At 33.1% G+C, this 20,055-nt stretch overlaps 2 protein-coding genes across 5 annotated transcripts; both read right to left on the bottom strand.

The window, feature by feature from the left end:
- Window positions 1-24: 24 nt before the first annotated feature.
- Window positions 25-10,110, bottom strand: LOC131132413 (IST1 homolog). Of its 4 annotated transcripts, none has more exons than XM_058078016.1 (10): window positions 9,963-10,110; window positions 9,251-9,351; window positions 8,997-9,177; window positions 8,821-8,908; window positions 8,670-8,753; window positions 7,335-7,445; window positions 7,061-7,249; window positions 4,958-5,059; window positions 4,636-4,681; window positions 25-2,204 (listed from the first exon to the last, which is right to left on the bottom strand). In XM_058078016.1, the coding sequence occupies exons 2-10, from the start codon at window positions 9,333-9,335 to the stop codon at window positions 2,047-2,049; spliced, it is 1,044 nt and encodes a 347-aa protein (XP_057933999.1). In that variant the 5' UTR covers window positions 9,336-9,351; window positions 9,963-10,110; the 3' UTR covers window positions 25-2,046. The 4 variants fall into 4 exon arrangements, with proteins under 4 accessions (XP_057933999.1, XP_057934000.1, XP_057933997.1 ...); XM_058078017.1 differs by having other exon boundaries at window positions 7,097-7,249; XM_058078014.1 differs by having other exon boundaries at window positions 4,636-5,059.
- Window positions 10,111-11,085: 975 nt separating this feature from the next.
- Window positions 11,086-19,946, bottom strand: ist1 (IST1 factor associated with ESCRT-III). Its single transcript, XM_058077047.1, has 10 exons — window positions 19,851-19,946; window positions 19,031-19,129; window positions 18,757-18,937; window positions 18,567-18,654; window positions 16,671-16,754; window positions 16,459-16,569; window positions 16,222-16,371; window positions 15,102-15,197; window positions 13,765-13,810; window positions 11,086-11,934 (listed from the first exon to the last, which is right to left on the bottom strand). The coding sequence occupies exons 2-10, from the start codon at window positions 19,116-19,118 to the stop codon at window positions 11,777-11,779; spliced, it is 1,002 nt and encodes a 333-aa protein (XP_057933030.1). The 5' UTR covers window positions 19,119-19,129; window positions 19,851-19,946; the 3' UTR covers window positions 11,086-11,776.
- Window positions 19,947-20,055: the final 109 nt, after the last annotated feature.

Genomic DNA, 20,055 nt, shown 5'->3' with positions numbered 1-20,055 from the left:
CTCAGTAGTAAAACTAGCCTTAAAAAAAAAAACTAGAAAAAAACTAGCTACTAGTCACATGTGGACTAGTGACTGGTTGTTTTAGTCACTTTAATCGCTACTTTAATTACGTTGAGCCGCCATCTAGTGGTGGCTAGCAGAATGGCTAACCATTTAACTTTTCAATATTGGGCTCTCACAAAATTTTGTTTTTTACTTAAACTACTTACATAATTAGGTTTAAATTCATAAATGTCCATAAAGGATGCAGATGAAAATTGACATTTTTTGCAAATTAAATGGTAATTTTTATTGTACAGAGTAAAATCAGCTTATAGTAATAACAGTTTTTGGTAGTGTTTTTAACCCTCCTCCATAGTAGCTTTACGGTGCTGTAAACTTATGAACATGTATCCATCCTCGATGGACACGATTAAGTCAAATACGGAGAACTATGACATCAGTATTTACATGTAAAAGATATTTCATAAAAAACATTTGCATCTTAAGAGCTCCATAAGAGTAACAGAAGCAGGAAACCTGTGTTATCGTACATAGGTGTCCATTACAAACGGATTCTTTTCAGCCATCTTGAATCCCATACCCAACAAGAAATCTCGCGATACTTTGTTGGAACATTTGTTTTCATATGTAAGCTAGTATATGGCTAATGTCCGGGTGGCTTTTTAATGACTTATTGCGGTGGCCTCAGCAGTAAAACCGATGTTTTTTTTTAAAAAGGCTAGTTAAAAAAATAGCTATTAGTCACATGTGGACTAGTGACTGGTTGTTTTAGTCACTTTAATCGCCACTTTAATTACGTTGAGCCGCCATCTAGTGGTGGCTAGCAGAGTGGCTAACCATTTAACTTTTCAATATTGGGCTCTCACAAAGTTTATTTTTTTTACTTGAACTACTTACATAATTAGGTTTAAATTCTAATCACAAATGTCCATAAATGATGCAGATGAAAATGGTCATTTTTATTGTACATAGTAAAATCAGCTTATAGTAATAACAGTTTTTGGTAGTGTTTTTAACCCTCCTCCATAGTAGCTATAGCATCTCTTTACGGTGCTGTAAACTTATGAATATGTATCCATCCTCGATTGACACGATTAAAGCAAATACGGAGAACTATGACATCAGTATTTACATGTAAAAGATATTTCATAAAAAAACATTTGCAGCTTAAGAGCTCCATAAGAGTAACAGAAGCAGGACACCTGTGTTATCGTACATTGCTGTCCATTACAAACAGATTCTTTTCAGCCATCTTGAATCCCATTACCCAACAAGAAATATCGCGATACTTTGTTGTGAACATTTGTTTTCATATGTAAGCTAGTATACGGCTAATGTCCGGGTGGCTTTGTAATGACTTATTGCGGTGGCCTCAGTAGTAAAACCTATTTTTTTTAAAGGCTAGTAAAAAAACTAGCTACTAGTCACATGTGGACTAGTGACTGGTTGTTTTAGTCACTTTAATCGCTACTTTAATTAGGTTGAGCCGCCATCTAGTGGTGGCTAGCAGAGTGGCTAACCATTTAACTTTTCAATATTGGGCTCTGACAAAGTTTAGTTTTTTACTTAAATTACTTACATAATTAGGTTTAAATTCTAATCACAAATATCCATAAAAGATATTTCATTAAAAAAAACATATGCAGCTTAAGAGCTCCATAAGAGTAACAGAAACAGGAAACCTGTGTTTTTTATCAATCGTATGCGTCATGGCCGCTCACCGTGTGAAGATATATAGCAACAGAAACCTTGTTACACAAACATTGTGCAAGCTGAACCGACGGGTGCGTCTTGCTAGACGGGTTCGGGGATGAAAAGTGGCAAGAGATTACATCTCGAGACAACCATTGTTAAATTTGAAAGACCGCATTTCATTGTCACACAAAGCGAAACAAACGAGACTAGGTAACTCCAGAAAGTAAAATATATATAAAGTATCGGATATAACATGAATTGAAGTCTAAGTAAGTACTATATAAGGGTAAATGTATTGTTGTGTTACTTCCTACTGATGGTCTTCCAAAGCCAGAGGAACGCTAACTCTTAGGTCTTCTTCTTCAGCTCCTCAAAGCGGCGGGAAAGGTCATCAAAGTCGATGTCGTCCGAAGCGGCGGTCTTGTTGCCGTAGGATGGCGGGAGCGTGTCGGGGACAGAAGGAAGGTCCGGTAGAACTTTGTTGTCGTATATGCGTGATGAGGGAGCTACAAAACACGGAGGGGAAGGACGTCAAATTTTAAGTTTCTTTTTCGTCAATCTGCAGGAATCTACGTAAACACCGCTACGCTGATGCTAATCTCCTGACCTAGCGCTGAACCTGGTTGAAGAAGAAGAAAATACAAGATATAAAAATATGGAACGGATGCCGGTTAGCTTCACGACGCAGTATTAGGGCCACATTGGCAAGAAAATAATCTGAGATTCCAACAATAAAGTTGGAAATTTACAAAAAAAAAAGATTAAAATTTATCAGAAAAAAAGTAATAAATTCGCCAGAAAAATGTCACAAATTTACACATTTATAAAGTTGCACATTTCTGACAAAAAAGTTATACATTTCTGAGAAAAAAAAAAAACATAAAAATTATTTCAAGAATAAAGTTGTAAATTTAAGAGAATAAAGTCGTAACATCATTTGAAAATGGGTCCTAAATTTATGAGAAAAAAAGTCAAAAATATACGTGAAAAAATTTGCAAATGTAAAAAAAAAAAAAAAAAACATCATAAATTTAGGAGAAAAAAGTCTGAAATTTACACAAAAAAATTGCAAATGTAAAAAAAATACATCACAAATTTAGGAGAAAAAAGTCTGAAATTTACAAGAAAAATTTGCAAATGTAAAAAAAAAATCAGACATTTAGGAGAAAAAGTCTGAAATTTACAAGAAAATGCCGGTTAGCTTCATGACGCAGTATTACGGCCACATTGGCAAGAAAATAATCTGAGATTCCAACAATAAAGTTGGAAATTTACAAAAAAAAAATAATTAAAATTTATCAGAAAAAAAGTAATAAATTTGCCAGAAAAATGTCACAAATTTACAAATTTATAAAGTTGCACATTTCTGACAAAAAAGTTATATATTTCTGAGAAAAAAAAAACATAAAAATTATTTCAAGAATAAAGTTGTAAATTTAAGAGAATAAAGTCGTAACATCATTAGAAAATGGGTCCTAAATTTATGAGAAAAAAAGTCAAAAATATACGTGAAAAAATTTGCAAATGTAAAAAAAAAACATCATAAATTTAGGAGAAAAAAAGTCTGAAATTTACAAGAAAACTTTGCAAATGTAAAAAAAATACATCACAAATTTAGGAGAAAAAAGTCTGAAATTTACAAGAAAAATTTGCAAATGTAAAAAAAAAAACATCATAAATTTAGGAGAAAAAAAGTCTGAAATTTACACAAAAAATTTGCAAATGTAAAAAAAACATCACAAATTTAGGAGAAAAAGGTCTGAAATTTACAAGAAAAATTTGCAAATGTAAAAAAAAAAAACATCATAAATTTGAAAAAAAAAAGTCAGAAATGTACGAGAAAAATTTGTAAACACCGCTCCTCTGATGCTAACCTCCTGACCTAGCGCTGAAACTGGGGGTCGGGACAGCGCCCCTTTCTCCTCGGAACTCACTTCTTCTCCACATATTTTTGTATTTATTTAGTGAATTTGTTTTATATTTTATGTATTTTTTTAAACTACAGATTTAGAATTTTTATGTATTTCGTAATTATAGTAATTATTTACATTTCTAAAAAAACATATGTATATTTATTTTTTATTTATTCTGATATGTATCATTAGATTATTATTATTAATTTGTATATATTTAAATATTTTATATTCTTAATTACATTTTAGATTAAAAAATGTTTTAATATAAATAAAAACATTTATATAGACAAAATATGTATATTTTGTTATGCACATTTTTATTTATTCTGATATGTATCATTAGATTATTATTATTAATTTGTATATATTTAAATATTTGATATAATATTCTCAATTACATTTGTTTTATATTTTTAAAAACTAAATTTTAATATAAATAAAAACATTTATATAGACAAAATATGTATATTTTGTTATGCACATTTTAATTATTTGTTTTGAATTCTGCGGCTTTTGTTTATTTTTTATATTTTATGCATTTTTAAAACCATATATTTAGAATTTTTATATTTTTGTTCAATATGTAACATTAGATTATTATTAATTTGTATATATTTAAATATTTTGATATTCTTAATTACATTTGTTTTAGATTTTTAAAAACTATGTTTTAATATAAATAAAAACATATTTATACAGACAAAATATGTATATTTTGTTATGCACCTTTTAACTATTTGTTTTGAATTTTGCAGCTTACATTCTTTTTTATTTTTATATTTATTATTGAGTTTATTTTGTATATTTTATGTATTTTAAAAACCATATATTTAGATTTTTTTCTATTTTTTATTATTATTTTTTTATGTCTTTGCAGGAAAAGTGCTCTACATATAAAAGTTGATTTGATTTAATCCCCCCTCCCACCTTAACCACCACAGATAGATTGGAGTCCTGTGCACTGTACATATACATACACTAGTAGTACTACTCCAGTCCATACACACTCTGTAGGACTCACCTATGGCCTGGGAAGGAAGAGAGTTTTTGCCTGTTAGGTCATCGATCTGAAAGAGAAGAAGTGTCGTCTTCATCCATGGTGTTGTATTGCAGTACAGGGTACAGTACAGTATAGTACAGTACAGTACAGTACAGTACAGTACAGTACAGTACAGTACAGGTAAATCCATACTGCCACTTCCTGTGCACACAAAGCAGGAACTAAACCAACTCAGGCAAAGTGTAGAAATGCAGAAAAGGAAAAGTGTCAAGCTAAGTGAACCGCTCTTCCCTGAGTGACGCCCCGCCCTCTCCGTCTGTCCGTGGGGAAGAGGATGACTTACGGACTCGTACGTGGGGGGGGAAGTGGGCAGCTGGGGGGGCTGCCCTCCTCCCACCGTGTGCGGGAAGCTGTTGTAGGATCCGACGGCCGGATTGAACGCTTCCTGGAGGTAAACGACGAATAAAGTCGTAAATTTACGAGAATAAAGTCGTAACATCATTAGAAAATGGGTCCTAAATTTATGAGGAAAAAAAAATGAAAATATAAGTGAAAAAATTTGCAAATGTAAAAAAAAAAAAAAAAAAACATCATAAATTTAGGAGAAAAACTCTGACATTTACAAGAAAAATTTGCAAATGTAAAAAAAAAACATCATAAATTTAGAGATAAAAAGTCAGAAATGTAGGAGAAAAATTTGCAAATGTACAAAAAAACATCATAAATTTAGGGGAAAAAAGTCTGAAATTTACAAGAAAAATTAGCAAATGTAAAAAAAAAACATCATAAATTTAGGAGAAAAAGTCTGAAATTTACAAGACAAATTTGCAAATGTAAAAAAAACATCATAAATTTAGGAGAAAAAAGTCTGAAATTTACAAGAAAAATTTGCAAATGTAAAAAAAAACATCATAAATTTAGGTAAACGACACAGTCAATGCATCCTGTTTGGAGCCTAGCTTAGAAATACTATTTTCATCTGAGTATTATATATTATATTATATTGTATTATATTCATGCTAAGGTATGGAAGTCAGTTTCCGCCAATCATAAAATATATACATATATCCCAATGGTAAGTCATGATTATCAATTATGAGATAAAATGTCATAATTACAGGCTGCACGGCGCTCGAGTGGTTAGCGCTCAGACCTCACAGCTAGGAGACCCGAGTTCAATTCCGCCCTCTGTGTGGCGTTTGCATGTTTGCCGAGTTTTCTCCGGTTTCCTCCCACATTCCAAAAACATGCTAGGTTAATTAGCGACTCCAAATTGTCCATAGGTATGAATGTGAGTGTGAATGGTTGTTTGTCTATATGTGCCCTGTGATTGGCTGGCTTTTCTCATCATTTTGACATTTGTCTCATCATTTTGATTTTTTATATCATAATTTTTACTTTTTGTAAAGTATTTCATATTTAATTTTTTTAGCGCATAATTACGATACTATATCTCAATTTTATTGTTTTTAATAAAATATTTCAACTTTATCACATAATTATAACTTATTAATTATAGCCAATTTTCTCATAATTTTGACATTTGTCTCATCATTTAGATTTTTTATATCATCATTTTTACTTTTTCGGTCATATTTCAATTTTTTATTGCATAATTAGGTCATTATATTTCAATTTTACTATTTTTTAATCAAATATTTCAACTTTATCTCATAATTATAACCAATTTTCTCATAATTTTGACATTTGTCTCATCATTTTGATTTTTTATATCATGACCTTTACTTTTTATGTCATATTTAATTTTTTTATTGCATGATTAGGACATTATATCTCAATTTTATTATTTTTTTAATCAAATATTCCAACTTTATCTCATAATTATAACTTATTAATTATAGCAAATTTTCTCATAATTTTGACATTTTTTTCATCATTTTGATTTTTTATATAATTTTTACTTTTTATGTCATATTTAAATTTTTTATCGCATAATTACGACATTATATCTCAATTTTATTATTTTTTAATCAAATATTTCAACTTTATCTCATAATTATAACGTATTAATTATAGCTAATTTTCTCATAATTTTGACATTTGTCTCATTTTGATTTTTTATATCATACTTTTTACTTTTTATGTCATATTTAAATTTTTTCATCGCATAATTAGTAAGTAAGCAGTAAGTAAGCCCTATATTTCAACTTTATCTCATAATTATAACTTATAGCTAATTTTCTCATAATTTTGACGTCTCATCATTTTGATTTTTCATATCATAATTTTTACTTTTTATGTCATATTTCAATTTTTTATCGCATGATTAGAACTTTTAAAAAACTTCTTAGCTCATAATTTAGACTTCTCCTTTCATAATTTCAACTTTTGTCTCATATTTCGAACTTACCAGTGGGATATATTTTCATAAAAATACATATTTCATATGCGGCAGAACATACTAATAATCTAAGAATGCTCTTACTGCTCCATTGGGAGGTAGTGGGTAGTTGAAGTGTACCGGCATGGGCATAGCCATGGGCATGGCCGGAGCAGTGAACCCACCGCCGCCGCCGCCGCCACCACCATCGCCGCCGCCGCCTCTGCCTCCTCCGGGCTTTTTGTAATTATCTACGTCAATCAGGGCTGCTTCATTGCCGAGACTAACCTCGGGCTGTCACGGAAAAAAAGTGACGCAACAGTAAGTAAACAACATATGACATCATCCTGACTAGCGACATTTTTTAATGCCAACGTACCAGCACCATGGCGTCGGCATCATACGGAACGTTGTAGTTCTTGGCGATCTCAATCAGGTAACGCTCCACCAAGATCTTGGGAGGAGCCTCCACGCTCATTTTGTTCATCAGCTGAAAATATCAGATTAGAATATTTTGCTTGAATATTTTTGCTTATGCGTTCTTGTGCCACACAGAGACGACGAAAAATTTATTTATTAATTATTTTATTTTTATTTATTTTATTTTTATTTATTTTATTTATTATTTATGTATATATTTAAATATTTTATATTCTTACATTTTAGATTTTTAAAAACTATGTTTTAATAGAAATAAAAATCATTCATATAGACAAAATTGTATATTTTGTTATACACATTTTTATTTATTCTGATATGTATCATTAGATTATTATTATTAATTTGTATATATTTAAATATTTTATATTCTTACATTTTAGATTTTTAAAAACTATGTTTTAATAGAAATAAAGTCATTTATATAGACAAAATATGTATATTTTGTTATACACATTTTTATTTATTCTGATATGTATCATTAGATTATTATTATTAATTTGTATATATTTAAATATTTTATATTCTTACATTTTAGATTTTTAAAAACTATGTTTTAATATAAATAAAAACATTTATACAGACAAAATATGTATATTTTGTTATGCACATTTTAACTATTTGCTTTGAATTCTGTGGCTTTTGTTTTCTTTTAGCTTACATTCTTTTTCATTTTTATATTTATTATTGAGTTTATTTTTTATATTTTAGGCATTTTTAAAACCATATATTTAGAATTTTTATATTTTTGTTCGATATGTATCATTAGATTATTATTAATTTGTATATATTTAAATATTTGATATTCTTAATTACATTTTAGATTTTTACATATAATATATAAAATATTATAATAATAATAATATAAATATAAATAAAATACATTATAATACAAAAAAATACAAATTTATACAGACAAAATATGTATATTTTGTTATGCACATTTTAACTATTTGTTTTGGATTCTGCGACTTTTGTTTTTTTTAACTTACATTCTTTTTCATTTTTATATTTATTATTGAGTTTATTTTGTATATTTTATGTATTTTTTAAAACCATATATTTAGATTTTTTTTCTATTTTTTATTATTTTTTTATATCTTTGCAGGAAAAGTGCTCTACAAATAAAGTTGATTTGATTTGATTTAATCCCCCCTCCCACCTTAACCACCACAGATAGATTGGAGTCCTGTGTACTGTACATATACACTAGTAGTACTACAGTACTAGAGTTTTTGCATTCTTGTGCCACACAGAGACGACGAAAAATACTCACTCTTTCATTGACCGTACCAATCTGGTTGGTCATGCATAGTTTGCCGTACTCCTTGCTGTATTTTGCACAAAGCTGCTGTGATACCTGGAAGAGGGCTCGTATGATCAAAATATCAAAACTCGGGCCAATTTCTCGCCAAAAAAGTACTTACGATCTTTAACTCCGCCACCTGTGCCTCGAGGCGATGGGCTGCCCATATAAGGGTGGACACCGCCTCCTGCAAACCTGGATCCAGCTCCCTGGTAAAATAAAAAAACAAAAAAAAAACCACAGAAATATTTAAACAACTGCATATTAAAAAAAATATTTTCCAAAGTGATGCCCTACTTCATGGACTTAATAAGCCCGAAGCGTGTCAGCAACAATTCGCAGAAAAGCTCCAAGACCTCCATGGCTTCCACCAAGTAGTCCTCCCTGATGATGTGCTCCACACGGATCCGCGCCCGCTCATCTTTTCCCGCTGACAAATAGTCTGCGATCTCTTTTCGAGCCTTTTGAGCGAGTTCACCTACATTGCAAAATGATTGTAATGGAGAAAAATAATAATAATAATAATAAAAATAATACTGGGAGATACTCACTTTTCTTTTTCTCAAGGAGTTTGAGTCTCTGGATGACAAGACGGAGGTTGACTCTTAACCTCTCCGCTTTGAAACCTATTGGCATCGCGGATTGCGATGACCTGTGGACAAGATGGCGTGAAATGAGCACCCTCAGGCATAATAATAATAATAATAACAACATTAATAATCATACTAATTACATGAGTTACTGTTGGGACCATTGCTTATTTCAGCCATATTAATTAAATTATTTTATTAATTTTTATTTATTTAATTATAATTAAAGCAAGAAACATTTTAACTGGTTTTGCTGTTTTAATTGAGCTGGCGCTAGCAGGGGGTGAGTCAGTGAACGAATCGACACGCTTTTGAACGACTCCTTCACGAGTTACAGACACACTAAGTTAGCCGATCACGTGAGCTTGACCAAACCATTGCAGCAGAACTTCAAAGTATCAAAAGGAACGTAGCTTAACTTTATTTAGCGAAGTCTAAAGGAAGGTTACTTCGACAGACCGATATCATGACATTATTTACGTTTGTGTATGAACACAAAAGACGTGTGAATGGATCCCATTATGGCGAAGTCTCGTCTCGCTCGATGACAGAGAAAACTTGACGAATTAACTCTATATAAGACTTACTTGAAGGAGTTAAACAATATTAAATACTCACAAAAAGCTAATAACAGTTCACTTCAGTAAAAAAAAAGTTGACCAAAATAACTTACTTGTCTGTAGTAGGCAAGAAAAGAACACAGCAACTCAATTTTGTGTCTGTGTTGTTTCGTCGCTTGGCTTAACTTCCGTGTTCTTCTGTTGTGACGTCATGGGAGTTTCTGTTGGGGCGGGGCTCTCTCACAAGATCGGGTGACGTAAGCATAAAGGGAAATTTACATTACATAAATCCTTTCAAATGACAATTTTAATTGTTAGCTTTATAAGAAGAATGTATCGTTCATTCGTGCTAGTTAGTGTCACTAACACTTTAAATGTCCTAAAAGATACTTGAGTTTGACTTTAAAGTGGCTCAGTGACATATAGGAAAGCTTTTGGAGTCATGTGACGATACCAGGATATGACTGCCCCAAAATGGCGGAAAGCTAGCTAGTTTTCTGAAAACATATTTTTTGTTCCAAAAATGGTCAGATATGCTTTGGTAGACAATATTAGGAGCCTTGCAGTGTAAATAAAGAGAACATACTCATACCCTATGCTCGTAAAAGATCCCTGGAGCACGTAGAAGGGTTTTAACGCTATTTTACTACTACTACTACTATATAGTCCTAGCTCACTTCCGTGTTCTTCTGTCGTGACGTCACTGTTTCGGTTGGGGCGGGGCTTTCACAAGATCAGATGACGTATCACCACAGGATATTTACATCTCACAAATCCTTTTATTATGCCTAGAATTGTTTAAAAGAATGTATGATTCATTCTTGGTAAAAACGTGTCACTAACACTTTAAATATCCTAAAATGGTTTTGACTTTGACATACAGTAAGTGACATATAGTAAACCTTTTTAGTCATGTGACTATTCCAGAATATGGCATGAAATATATATTTGCTCAGTATGCTTGTTTTGTACCCACTTCTCGATCTTCGCCACCTCCATTTTTTATGTTTACTGCATCTGAGGAAGTCAATGAACAATATCTGAGGTTCAAAGACAACCTGATGCTTAAAATTGACTAAAATTCCACAAAATTACAGTAGCTAATAATAAAATCAATGGTCTCGGAACCTAAACAGTAAAACAAACCCAGTCAAAAAAACACCATATGTACAATACAATAGAAGGTGTACGTATCTCATAATAATGTAAATTGTCTCCCATATAAACACATATAAACGCAATTCCAAATAGACTTTATTAATTCTATTATACAAGCAAAACACCTAATAGTCCAACACAGAAAAGTAGTAAGGGGAGCAGTTCTACCACTGAAATACTGTACTTCCAAGGCTAGGCCAGTAGCCATGCAAGCAGAGCTGGGTGTGGTTAGGGTTAATAAGGTAAGAGTCGTGATTCGCGGTGATCTAGTTTCACTTTATCGGTTAGACTAATTTATTACAAATAACGTATCTTTATCTATCTGTATGCATGTAGCGTGTGACAGTTAAATGTGTATAAACCTTTTTGTTTTGACGATTGTTCACGGGTAAAATGTACAAATTTGAAAACATGTATCCAGTCTTGATGGACAGTGAATGCAGCACAGACTGGCAAGGCCTCTGGTGAGAAATGAAGAATTATGAAGATGATCCAGATAAGAGTTACAACCCGTGCAAATAATCAAGGCATGATTTTTTTTTTTTGGTTATTAGATAGATTAGCAAATAACGGGAAAAAAAATCCGGAAATAACAGATGATTACAAGTGTGAGCAATCATATAACCTCAGAAATTTGTCCATATTATTAAATATGAGGTAAGAGTAAATGTATTGGTTCATATATGTATATACTGTATATGTATCGATCAAACTCGGAGCCGAGTTTTACTTCCTACAGACGAGAACGGCGGCCCGTGCGTTGGGGTCTTTAAGTCTTCTTCTTCAGCTCTTCAAAGCGTCGTGTCAAATCGTCAAAGTCGATGTCATCCGACGTGGTGGCGTTTCCGCCGAAGGAGGTGGTCGGGAGCGTGTCGGGGACAGAAGGAAGTTCCGGGAGAGCGCAGTCGTCTATTTGGGTCGAGGGACCTGCGGCAAAATGTGCAAGGGACTGTAAGCATCGCTGGGAAAAACTTTCATCCGATTCGCCATTTTATTTTACATTGTTAGAGCTCTCTAGATAAAAATAACACCCCTATAGTCCCACCCCTTGTTTGTCTATATGTGCCAGTCCAGGGTGTACCCCACCTCTCGCCCGAAGACAGCTGGGATAGGCTCCAGCACTCCCCACGACCCTTGTGAGGATAAGCGGTACAAAATGAATGTTTTTTTTTACATTGTTAGAGCTCTCTAGATAAAAATAACACCCCTATAGTCACATTTACATTCATATTGTATTCATTTAGTTGATATAATCAAAGAACCATAGGTATGAATGTGAGTGTGAATGGTTGTTTGTCTATATGTGCACTGTGATTTGCTGGCTCGCCCAAAGACAGCTGGGATAGGCTCCAGCACCCCCGCGACCCTCGTGAGGATAAGCGGTACAAAATGAATGTTTTTTTTTTACGTTGTTAGAGCTCTCTAGATAAAAATAACACCCCTATAGTCACATTTACATTCATATTGTTTTCATTAGGTGATATAATCAAAGAACCATAAGTATGAATGTGAGTGTGAATGGTTGTTTGTCTATATGTGCACTGTGATTGGCTGGCTCGCCCGAAGACAGCTGGGATAGACTCCAGCACTCCCCACGACCCTTGTGAGGATAAGCGGTACAAAACGAATGTTTTTTTTTTCTACATTGTTAGAGCTCTCTAGATAAAAATAACACCCCTATAGTCACATTTACATTCATATTGTATTCATTTAGTTGATATAATCAAAGAACCATAGGTATGAATGTGAGTGTGAATGGTTGTTTGTCTATATGTGCACTGTGATTGGCTGGCTCGCCTGAAGACAGCTGGGATAGGCTCCAGCACCCCTGTGACCCTCGTGAGGATAAGCAGTAGAAAATAAATGTTTTTTTTACATTGTTAGAGCTCTCTAGATAAAAATAACACCCCTATAGTCACATTTACTTTCATATTGTATTCATTTAGTTGATATAATCAAAGAACCATAGGTATGAATGTGAGTGTGAATGGTTGTTTGTCTATATGTGCACTGTGATTGGCTGGCTCGCCTGAAGACAGCTGGGATAGGCTCCAGCACCCCCGTGCCGCTCGTGAGGATAAGCGGTAGAAAATAAATGTTTTTTTTACATTGTTAGAGCTCTCTAGATAAAAATAACACCCCTATAGTCACATTTACATTCATATTGTATTCATTTAGTTGATATAATCAAAGAACCATAGGTATGAATGTGAGTGTGAATGGTTGTTTGTCTATATGTGCCCTGTGATTGGCTGGCGGCCAGTCCAGGGTGTGCCCCGCCTCACGCCCGAAGACAGCTGGGATAGGCTCCAGCACCCCCGCGGTAGAAAATGAATGAATGAATGAAAAAATATATAAAAAAACCTTAAACTGTATTATGAAAGCAGGAAGTGAACAAATGTAACAGTTACTGATTGTAAAGGTACCAGATGGAGGGGTAGGATTTAATAAGCTTTGCTTCTTCCTACTCCTTTTGGACATGTGGAACTGGGAACTGATTATGTGATGCATTCAATTGTAATCTGATGCATGTTCAAATCAAAATTAAACCATTACCATTACCATTACCATATGTGCCTTGTGATTGGCTGGCCACCAGTCCAGGGTGTACCCAATCTCTTGCCCGAAGACAGCTGGGATAGGTTCCAGCACCCCCCACGACCCTCGTGAGCATAACCACTATTGACCACTAAGGTTTTAGAGTTGAATATTGCGATATAATATGAAGTATTACTACCCATGGTTGGTTGGACTCACCTGTGCTCTGGGAAGGAAGAGAGTTATTGTCAGTGAGGTCATCAATCTGAAACAGAGGAAGTGTTCTTCATCCATAGTCATATTGCAGTATGGGTTATGCCAGGGGTGGGCAAACTTTTTGACTCGCGGGCCGCATTAATTCAACAAAATTGACGGGGGGGGGGGGGGGGGGGGGGGGGGGGGGGGGGGGATTATGTAGTATTTTACACGTAACAGTCCATTTTTACACCTAGATTTTTACACATATTTTACATGTAAAAGTGTCATGCAATCTGCTATATGTGCACTTTGAAATCATTTATTTGATGTAAAGTGTGTTATAAATGTATTATTATTATTATTATTGTTGTTATTTTTATTAGAATTATTATTATTATTAGTTATAGTAATGTTATTATATTATTATTTTGTTAATAATAATATTACTACCATTATTATATTAATATTATATATTAATATAAAAATAAACTATTATATTTATATTATATATTATTTATATTATATTATTATTTATATTATATTATTATTATATATTATATAATATATATATTATATATATTATATTATATATTATATATAATATAAAAAAACTATTATTAACTATTATTATATTATTAACAATATTAATATAATAGTAGTATTATTATCATTATTGACATTATTATTATTATTGTTATTATTATTATTATTGTGCTTGTGCTCCTTTTTCCAGGAGTATTTTGTAATATTACTACCATTATTATATTAATATTATTAACAACAACATTAATATAATAGTAGTATTATCATTATTGACAACATTATTATTATTATTATTATTATTACTATTATTGTGCTTGTGCTCCTTTTTCCAGGAGTATTTTGTAAACAACAGACCACATCAAATAACGAAATTGATAAAGCAGCTACCTCAAGCATCAAAAAGTTGGCCCAAGCCACGATGCCAGGTTATGTGTCGAGTTTAAATGAAATACTTTGGAAAAAAACAGGCGGGCCATATTGAAACACTTGGCGGGCCGGATGTGGCCCCCGGGCCGTAGTTTGCCCACCCCTGGATTATGCTGTGTTAGTGCATAACATAATAAGCTTAGAAACAAAAAGGCAGATGCTCCTGGGAAACCGTCACCTTTAGTGAGATTGAGTTTGATAAAATGTCAGGTGTGTTAGTGGTTATTAGATTTATTTATGTTTAGTTTGGATCGGGGGGGCCGAAATGCAGAAGCAGAAGCAAAGTGAACTGCTCTTCCCTGTGTGAGGCTTCGTCCGTCTGTCCATCTGTTGGACTGTCTGTGGGAAGAAGAAGGGTGTTTATGGATGGGGGGGGGGGGGTGACTTACAGACTCGTATGTGGGGGGAGAAGTGGGCAGCTGAGGGGGTTGCCCTCCTTCCATGGCGTGCGGGAAGTTGAATCCAATGGCCGGATTGAATGGTTCCTGGGAGGTAAGCAATAGATTTTTTTTTAGGAAAATCTAAAAATTAGTTTTCTTCTTTATGACTTTATTTACACAATATTTTGACTTTATTCTCATATTATTCTATTTTTAATTTTTTTTTTATATTTTACTTTTATTATTTATTTATGTTATATTCTTTTATATATTACATATTTTTATATTATATTATTATAATATAATTTAACTCATATTATTCTATTTTTATAATATATATTTTACTTTATTATTATTATTATTATTATTCATTCATTTTCCACCGCTTTTTCAACCTTTTCCTCACGAGGGTTGCAGGGGGTACTGGAGCCTATCCCAGCTTTATTTATTTATTTTATTATTTTATATTTATATTTTTTTATATTATTATAATATAACTTATATTATATTATAATTATTATTTTGTTATTTATTATTAATTAATAATAATTAATTATTATAATATAACTCATATTATTATATTTGTATTATATATATATTTTACTTTTATTATGATTCTTAGTTTATTTTATTATTTTATGTTATATTATATATATATATATATATTATATCATATTAATATAACTTAACTCATATTCTATTTTTATATATATTCATATATTTTATATTTTGCCTTTATTATTTATTTATTTATTATTTTTATGTTTTATGTTTTTATGATTATTGTATATTATTATATTTTTTATATTATATTATTATAATATAACTTTTTGAAAATTTTGCTCTTATTATTGCTCTTATTATTTAATTCCTGTGAAATTATGACTTGTCGTCTTGATCAATTACACCTCTTTTTTCTTAATATTTTGAATTTTTCTTTTTTTCTGAATCTTTCTTACAGCTGATTGTTTTTTTTTTTTCTTTTTTAGTTTTCTTGTGAAATTATACTTTTTGACTTTGCCAATAAAAAACAGTTGCGGGTCGCAAATGGTCCCCAGGCATTTTGGACACCCCCCGTTTCATACATTGGTAAATAGCTATAGTATTTTAGATAGAGGAAATATCTTACCGCTCCTTTGGGAGGTGGGTAGTTGAAAGGTGTGGTCCTAGGCATGGGCATGGGCACGGCAGGAGCAGTAAACCCTCCTCCACCTCCTCCTGATTTTTTGTGGCTGTTCACATCAATGAGGTCTGTGTTTTCTCCATGATTCACCTCAGGCTGTCAGGGGGGGGAAAAAAGTGACGCAACGGTAAGTAAACACAACATATGACATCATCCTGACCGGCAAACATTTGGAATGCCTACCCGGACCATGGCGTCAGGTTCATAGGGTACGTTGTAGTTCTTGGCAATCTCGATCAGGTAGCGCTCCACCAAGATCTTGGGAGGGGCCTCCACATTGAGTTTGTGCATCAGCTGCAAGCAGATCCGATGTTGGCTCAGGTTGCGAGGAAATTAATATTTTAAAGGCTGCATGCGCTCTTGAACACAGGCAAGGCGGTCCCAGGGATGCTTACCCTTTCATTGACGGTTCCAATCTGGTTTGACCTGCACAGCTTGCCGTATTCCTTGCTATACTTGGCACACAACTGGTCTGATACCTGGAGCAATTAGGAATAAAATTGTCCAATTTTCCATCAAACGCCACATAGTGAAAAATGAAAAGATGACACTTTGATATTTTGTCTATATATGTTTTATATAAGTATCTCAGATCATTATTGGTTTTTGCTCACCCCCATTTTGCTTGTTTTTTTTCTTAATCGTCCTGATATTTTTTTGTAATATTCTGATATTATTCTCATAGTATTCTAACTTTTTCCCCAAAAAATTATTATTATTTTATTTATTAAAACTTTATTTTGTTTGCTTCTCCTGATACTACAACTATATTAAAATATTTAAAATTTACGCGACATTATTTGTAATTTTTTCCATTAAATTGTAACGCTTTTTCTTGAAAGTTTTTTGATATTCTGACTTTATTTTGGTAAAATTAAAGTATTTTTTTATTTCTTCTGTTTTTTTTAACATTTCCAACTAGAAACTTTGTTTTTGTAAAATGTTTTTCTCCTAATTTTGACTAGAATTACTCCAATAATATTTTGAATCCATTCTTGTAACATTCCAAAAATTACAGGTTTATTCATTGTTTGTTTTTCATAAAATAAAATGTAAAATAATATCGCTTTAATATGGGCGACACGGCGGTCTAGTGGTTAGCGCGCAAGACCTCACAGCTAGGAGACCAGGGTTCAATTCCACCCTCGGCAATCTCTGTGTGGAGTTTGCATGTTCTCACCGTGCATGCGTGGGTTTTCTCCGGGTACTCCGGTTTCCTCCCACATTCCAAAAAAACATGCTAGGTTAATTAGCGACTCCAAATTGTCCATAGGTATGAATGTGAGTGTGAATGGTTGTTTGTCTATATGTGCCCTGTGATTGACTGGTGACCGGTTCAGGGTGTACCCCCCCTCTCACCTGAAGACAGCTGGGATAGGCTCCAGCACCCCCCACGACCCTCGTGAGGATACGCGGTAGAAAATGAATGGGTTTTTTTTTTTACATTGTTAGAGTTCTCTAGATAAAAATAACACCCCTATAGTCACATTTACATTCATAATGTATTCATTTAGTTGATATAATCAAAAATGAATGTAGGTGAAAAAGCCTATTATTTGTACCATTATTGTTTTTTGCTCCCCCCATTTTGCTTGTTTTTTTTTTAATTGTCCTGATATTTCTTCGTAATATTCTGACTTTATTCCCACAGTATTCTAACTTTTTCCCCAACCTAATTTTAAAAATGTACCACTTTATTTTGTTTGCTTCTCCTGATACTACAACTATATTAAAATATTTCAGATTTATGTGAATTAAATGTAACACTTTTTTTCTTGGGGGGAGTTTTTTTATTTTGATATTCTGACTTTATTTTGGTAAAATTAAAGCAATTTTCTTTTTAATTTCTTCAGGTTTTTTTTTTTTTTTTACATTTCCAACTCGAACGTTGTTCTTGTAAAATGTTTTTCTCATAATTATGACTAGAATTATTCCAATAATAATATTTTTGACTCCATTCTTGTAAGATTCCAAAAAATTACAGGTTTATTCATTGTGTGTTTTTCAAATTTGATGCAACTAAAATGACATTATTTTTCTCATGATATTATGACATTATTCTGGGAACAGTATGACTTTTTATTTAGATTACAGCTTTTTTTTTACTCTTCATAAACTTAATTCCTATAAAATTACTGCTAATTTTCTCTTGTTTTTTTTTTTTGTCATGTTAAATTTAATTTAAAGAATGTGCCGCAGTTTGAACACCGTTAAATTAGACGGTCGAAATGTCCGGACTAGACAGACAGATCCGGTGTCATTTTGCTATGCGCTTTTCAAAGAGTACTTACGATCTTTAATTCAGTCACCTCCGTCTGGAGGCGATGGGCAGCCCAGATGAGGGTGGACACGGCCTCCTGTAAGCCTGGATCCAGTTCCCTGATTAAAAAACACACAAATATTTAACAACTGGACAAATGCATACACAGTGAAATGTCGGCCATGACATTTCTGCTGTCATCAAGGTGACGCTTTACTTACTTCATAGACTGAATGAGGCCGAAACGTGCCAGTAGCAAGTCACAGTAAAGCTCCAGGATCTCCATGGCTTCCACCAAGTAGTCCTCCCTGATGATGTGCTCCACACGGATCCGCGCCCGCTCATCTTTTCCCGACGCCAAGTAGTCCGCAATCTCCTTGCGAGCCTTTTGCGCGAGCTCAGCTACATTGGTGAATTATTCGAAGGGACGCAAGCATAACATGACATAAGACAACGCCATGTTTTTTTTTCTCTATTTTGTAGAGTTAGACTCACTTTTCTTGTTCTCGAGGTGTTTGAGTCGGTTGATGACGAGCCGGAGGTTGACTCTTAACCTCTCTGATTTGAAGCCTCCTCCGAGCATCACTAATGGCTCTGATCGGTGGTTAAGTGGACATGAGATGAGCACTTTGGTATCGATCCAATACCTTGTAAATACAGCGCCAGCAATGCGGATACTGATACTTTCAAATGTGTCCAAGAACTGAATATTAAACATTTCAAATCAACATAAACAGATGAAGAAAAAAATAACACCGAGGACAATGTCGATCTCATTACGGTGGTATCGATTCAATACTGCTACTACCTATAGTATCGATATTAACATTAACATTAAATAATGTGAGGGTGACCAACAGATCGCAGGGATTAAAAAAAAACACAACACTTCAAATAAAACCACCAAAAATACTACCTAAGACTAAAAAAAATACTGGCTGGTGTGCATGACCTAGCTTAGTGCTACTACTACTAAACATTAGCCTCGAACCGTGTTTTCACGACAAAGCGACTACAAACCAATATGTTATTCACATTTTACACAATTTCCCCGAGCTTTATAACCGAATAAACTAAAAAAAAAACGTACGGGTGGGTCCTTTTCTCTTTTTTACCGAGAACAAGCATTGTTTTGCTAGTCTATTGACACAAGCTAGCAAAGCTACGTAACATGCATAGCTCCCGCTCAGTGCGCGAGCTGTCCACAAAGTGCTACCTAGTACTCGTTTTAAGTAGTAAAACAACACCAATAAACCTCCATAAAACACAATTAATACTTTACTTGAAGACAAAACAGTATATTTCGACGACTAACCTGTCAGTAGCAGTCAAGTCCACAGCAACTCAAATGTCACTTCCGTGATTTGATGTTGTGACGTCACAGAGTTTGTCTGTAGGGTTGGGCCTCCATTCCAACAAATAAAACAGGAAGTCAACACAATGACGTATTTAATTGTGCATTGTAGTAATGATGTCGTATAGTAAAAGTGAAAGAAAAATATTAAAATATGCAGAAAAAA

This window comes from Doryrhamphus excisus, chromosome 7 (genome assembly GCF_030265055.1).
Source record: "Doryrhamphus excisus isolate RoL2022-K1 chromosome 7, RoL_Dexc_1.0, whole genome shotgun sequence".
NCBI lineage: Eukaryota > Metazoa > Chordata > Actinopteri > Syngnathiformes > Syngnathidae > Doryrhamphus > Doryrhamphus excisus.
This window is presented reverse-complemented; position numbering and strand designations above follow the sequence as displayed.

What these genes read in the sequence shown, in the direction of transcription:
- LOC131132413 (XM_058078014.1), bottom strand. Translation starts at nt 9,335, where the DNA reads ATGCCAATAGGTTTCAAAGCGGAGAGGTTAAGAGTCAACCTCCGTCTT. An exon ending in GGGCTTATTAAGTCCATGAA is followed by an intron (nt 8,909 to 8,996) that starts GTAGGGCATCAC and finishes TTATTTTACCAG; the next exon opens with GGAGCTGGATCCAGGTTTGC. An exon ending in AGGTGGCGGAGTTAAAGATC is followed by an intron (nt 8,754 to 8,820) that starts GTAAGTACTTTT and finishes GCCCTCTTCCAG; the next exon opens with GTATCACAGCAGCTTTGTGC.
- ist1 (XM_058077047.1), bottom strand. Translation starts at nt 19,118, where the DNA reads ATGCTCGGAGGAGGCTTCAAATCAGAGAGGTTAAGAGTCAACCTCCGG. An exon ending in ACACCTCGAGAACAAGAAAA is followed by an intron (nt 18,938 to 19,030) that starts GTGAGTCTAACT and finishes TCACCAATGTAG; the next exon opens with CTGAGCTCGCGCAAAAGGCT. An exon ending in CTCCCCCCACATACGAGTCT is followed by an intron (nt 13,811 to 15,101) that starts GTAAGTCACCCC and finishes CCTCTGTTTCAG; the next exon opens with ATTGATGACCTCACTGACAA.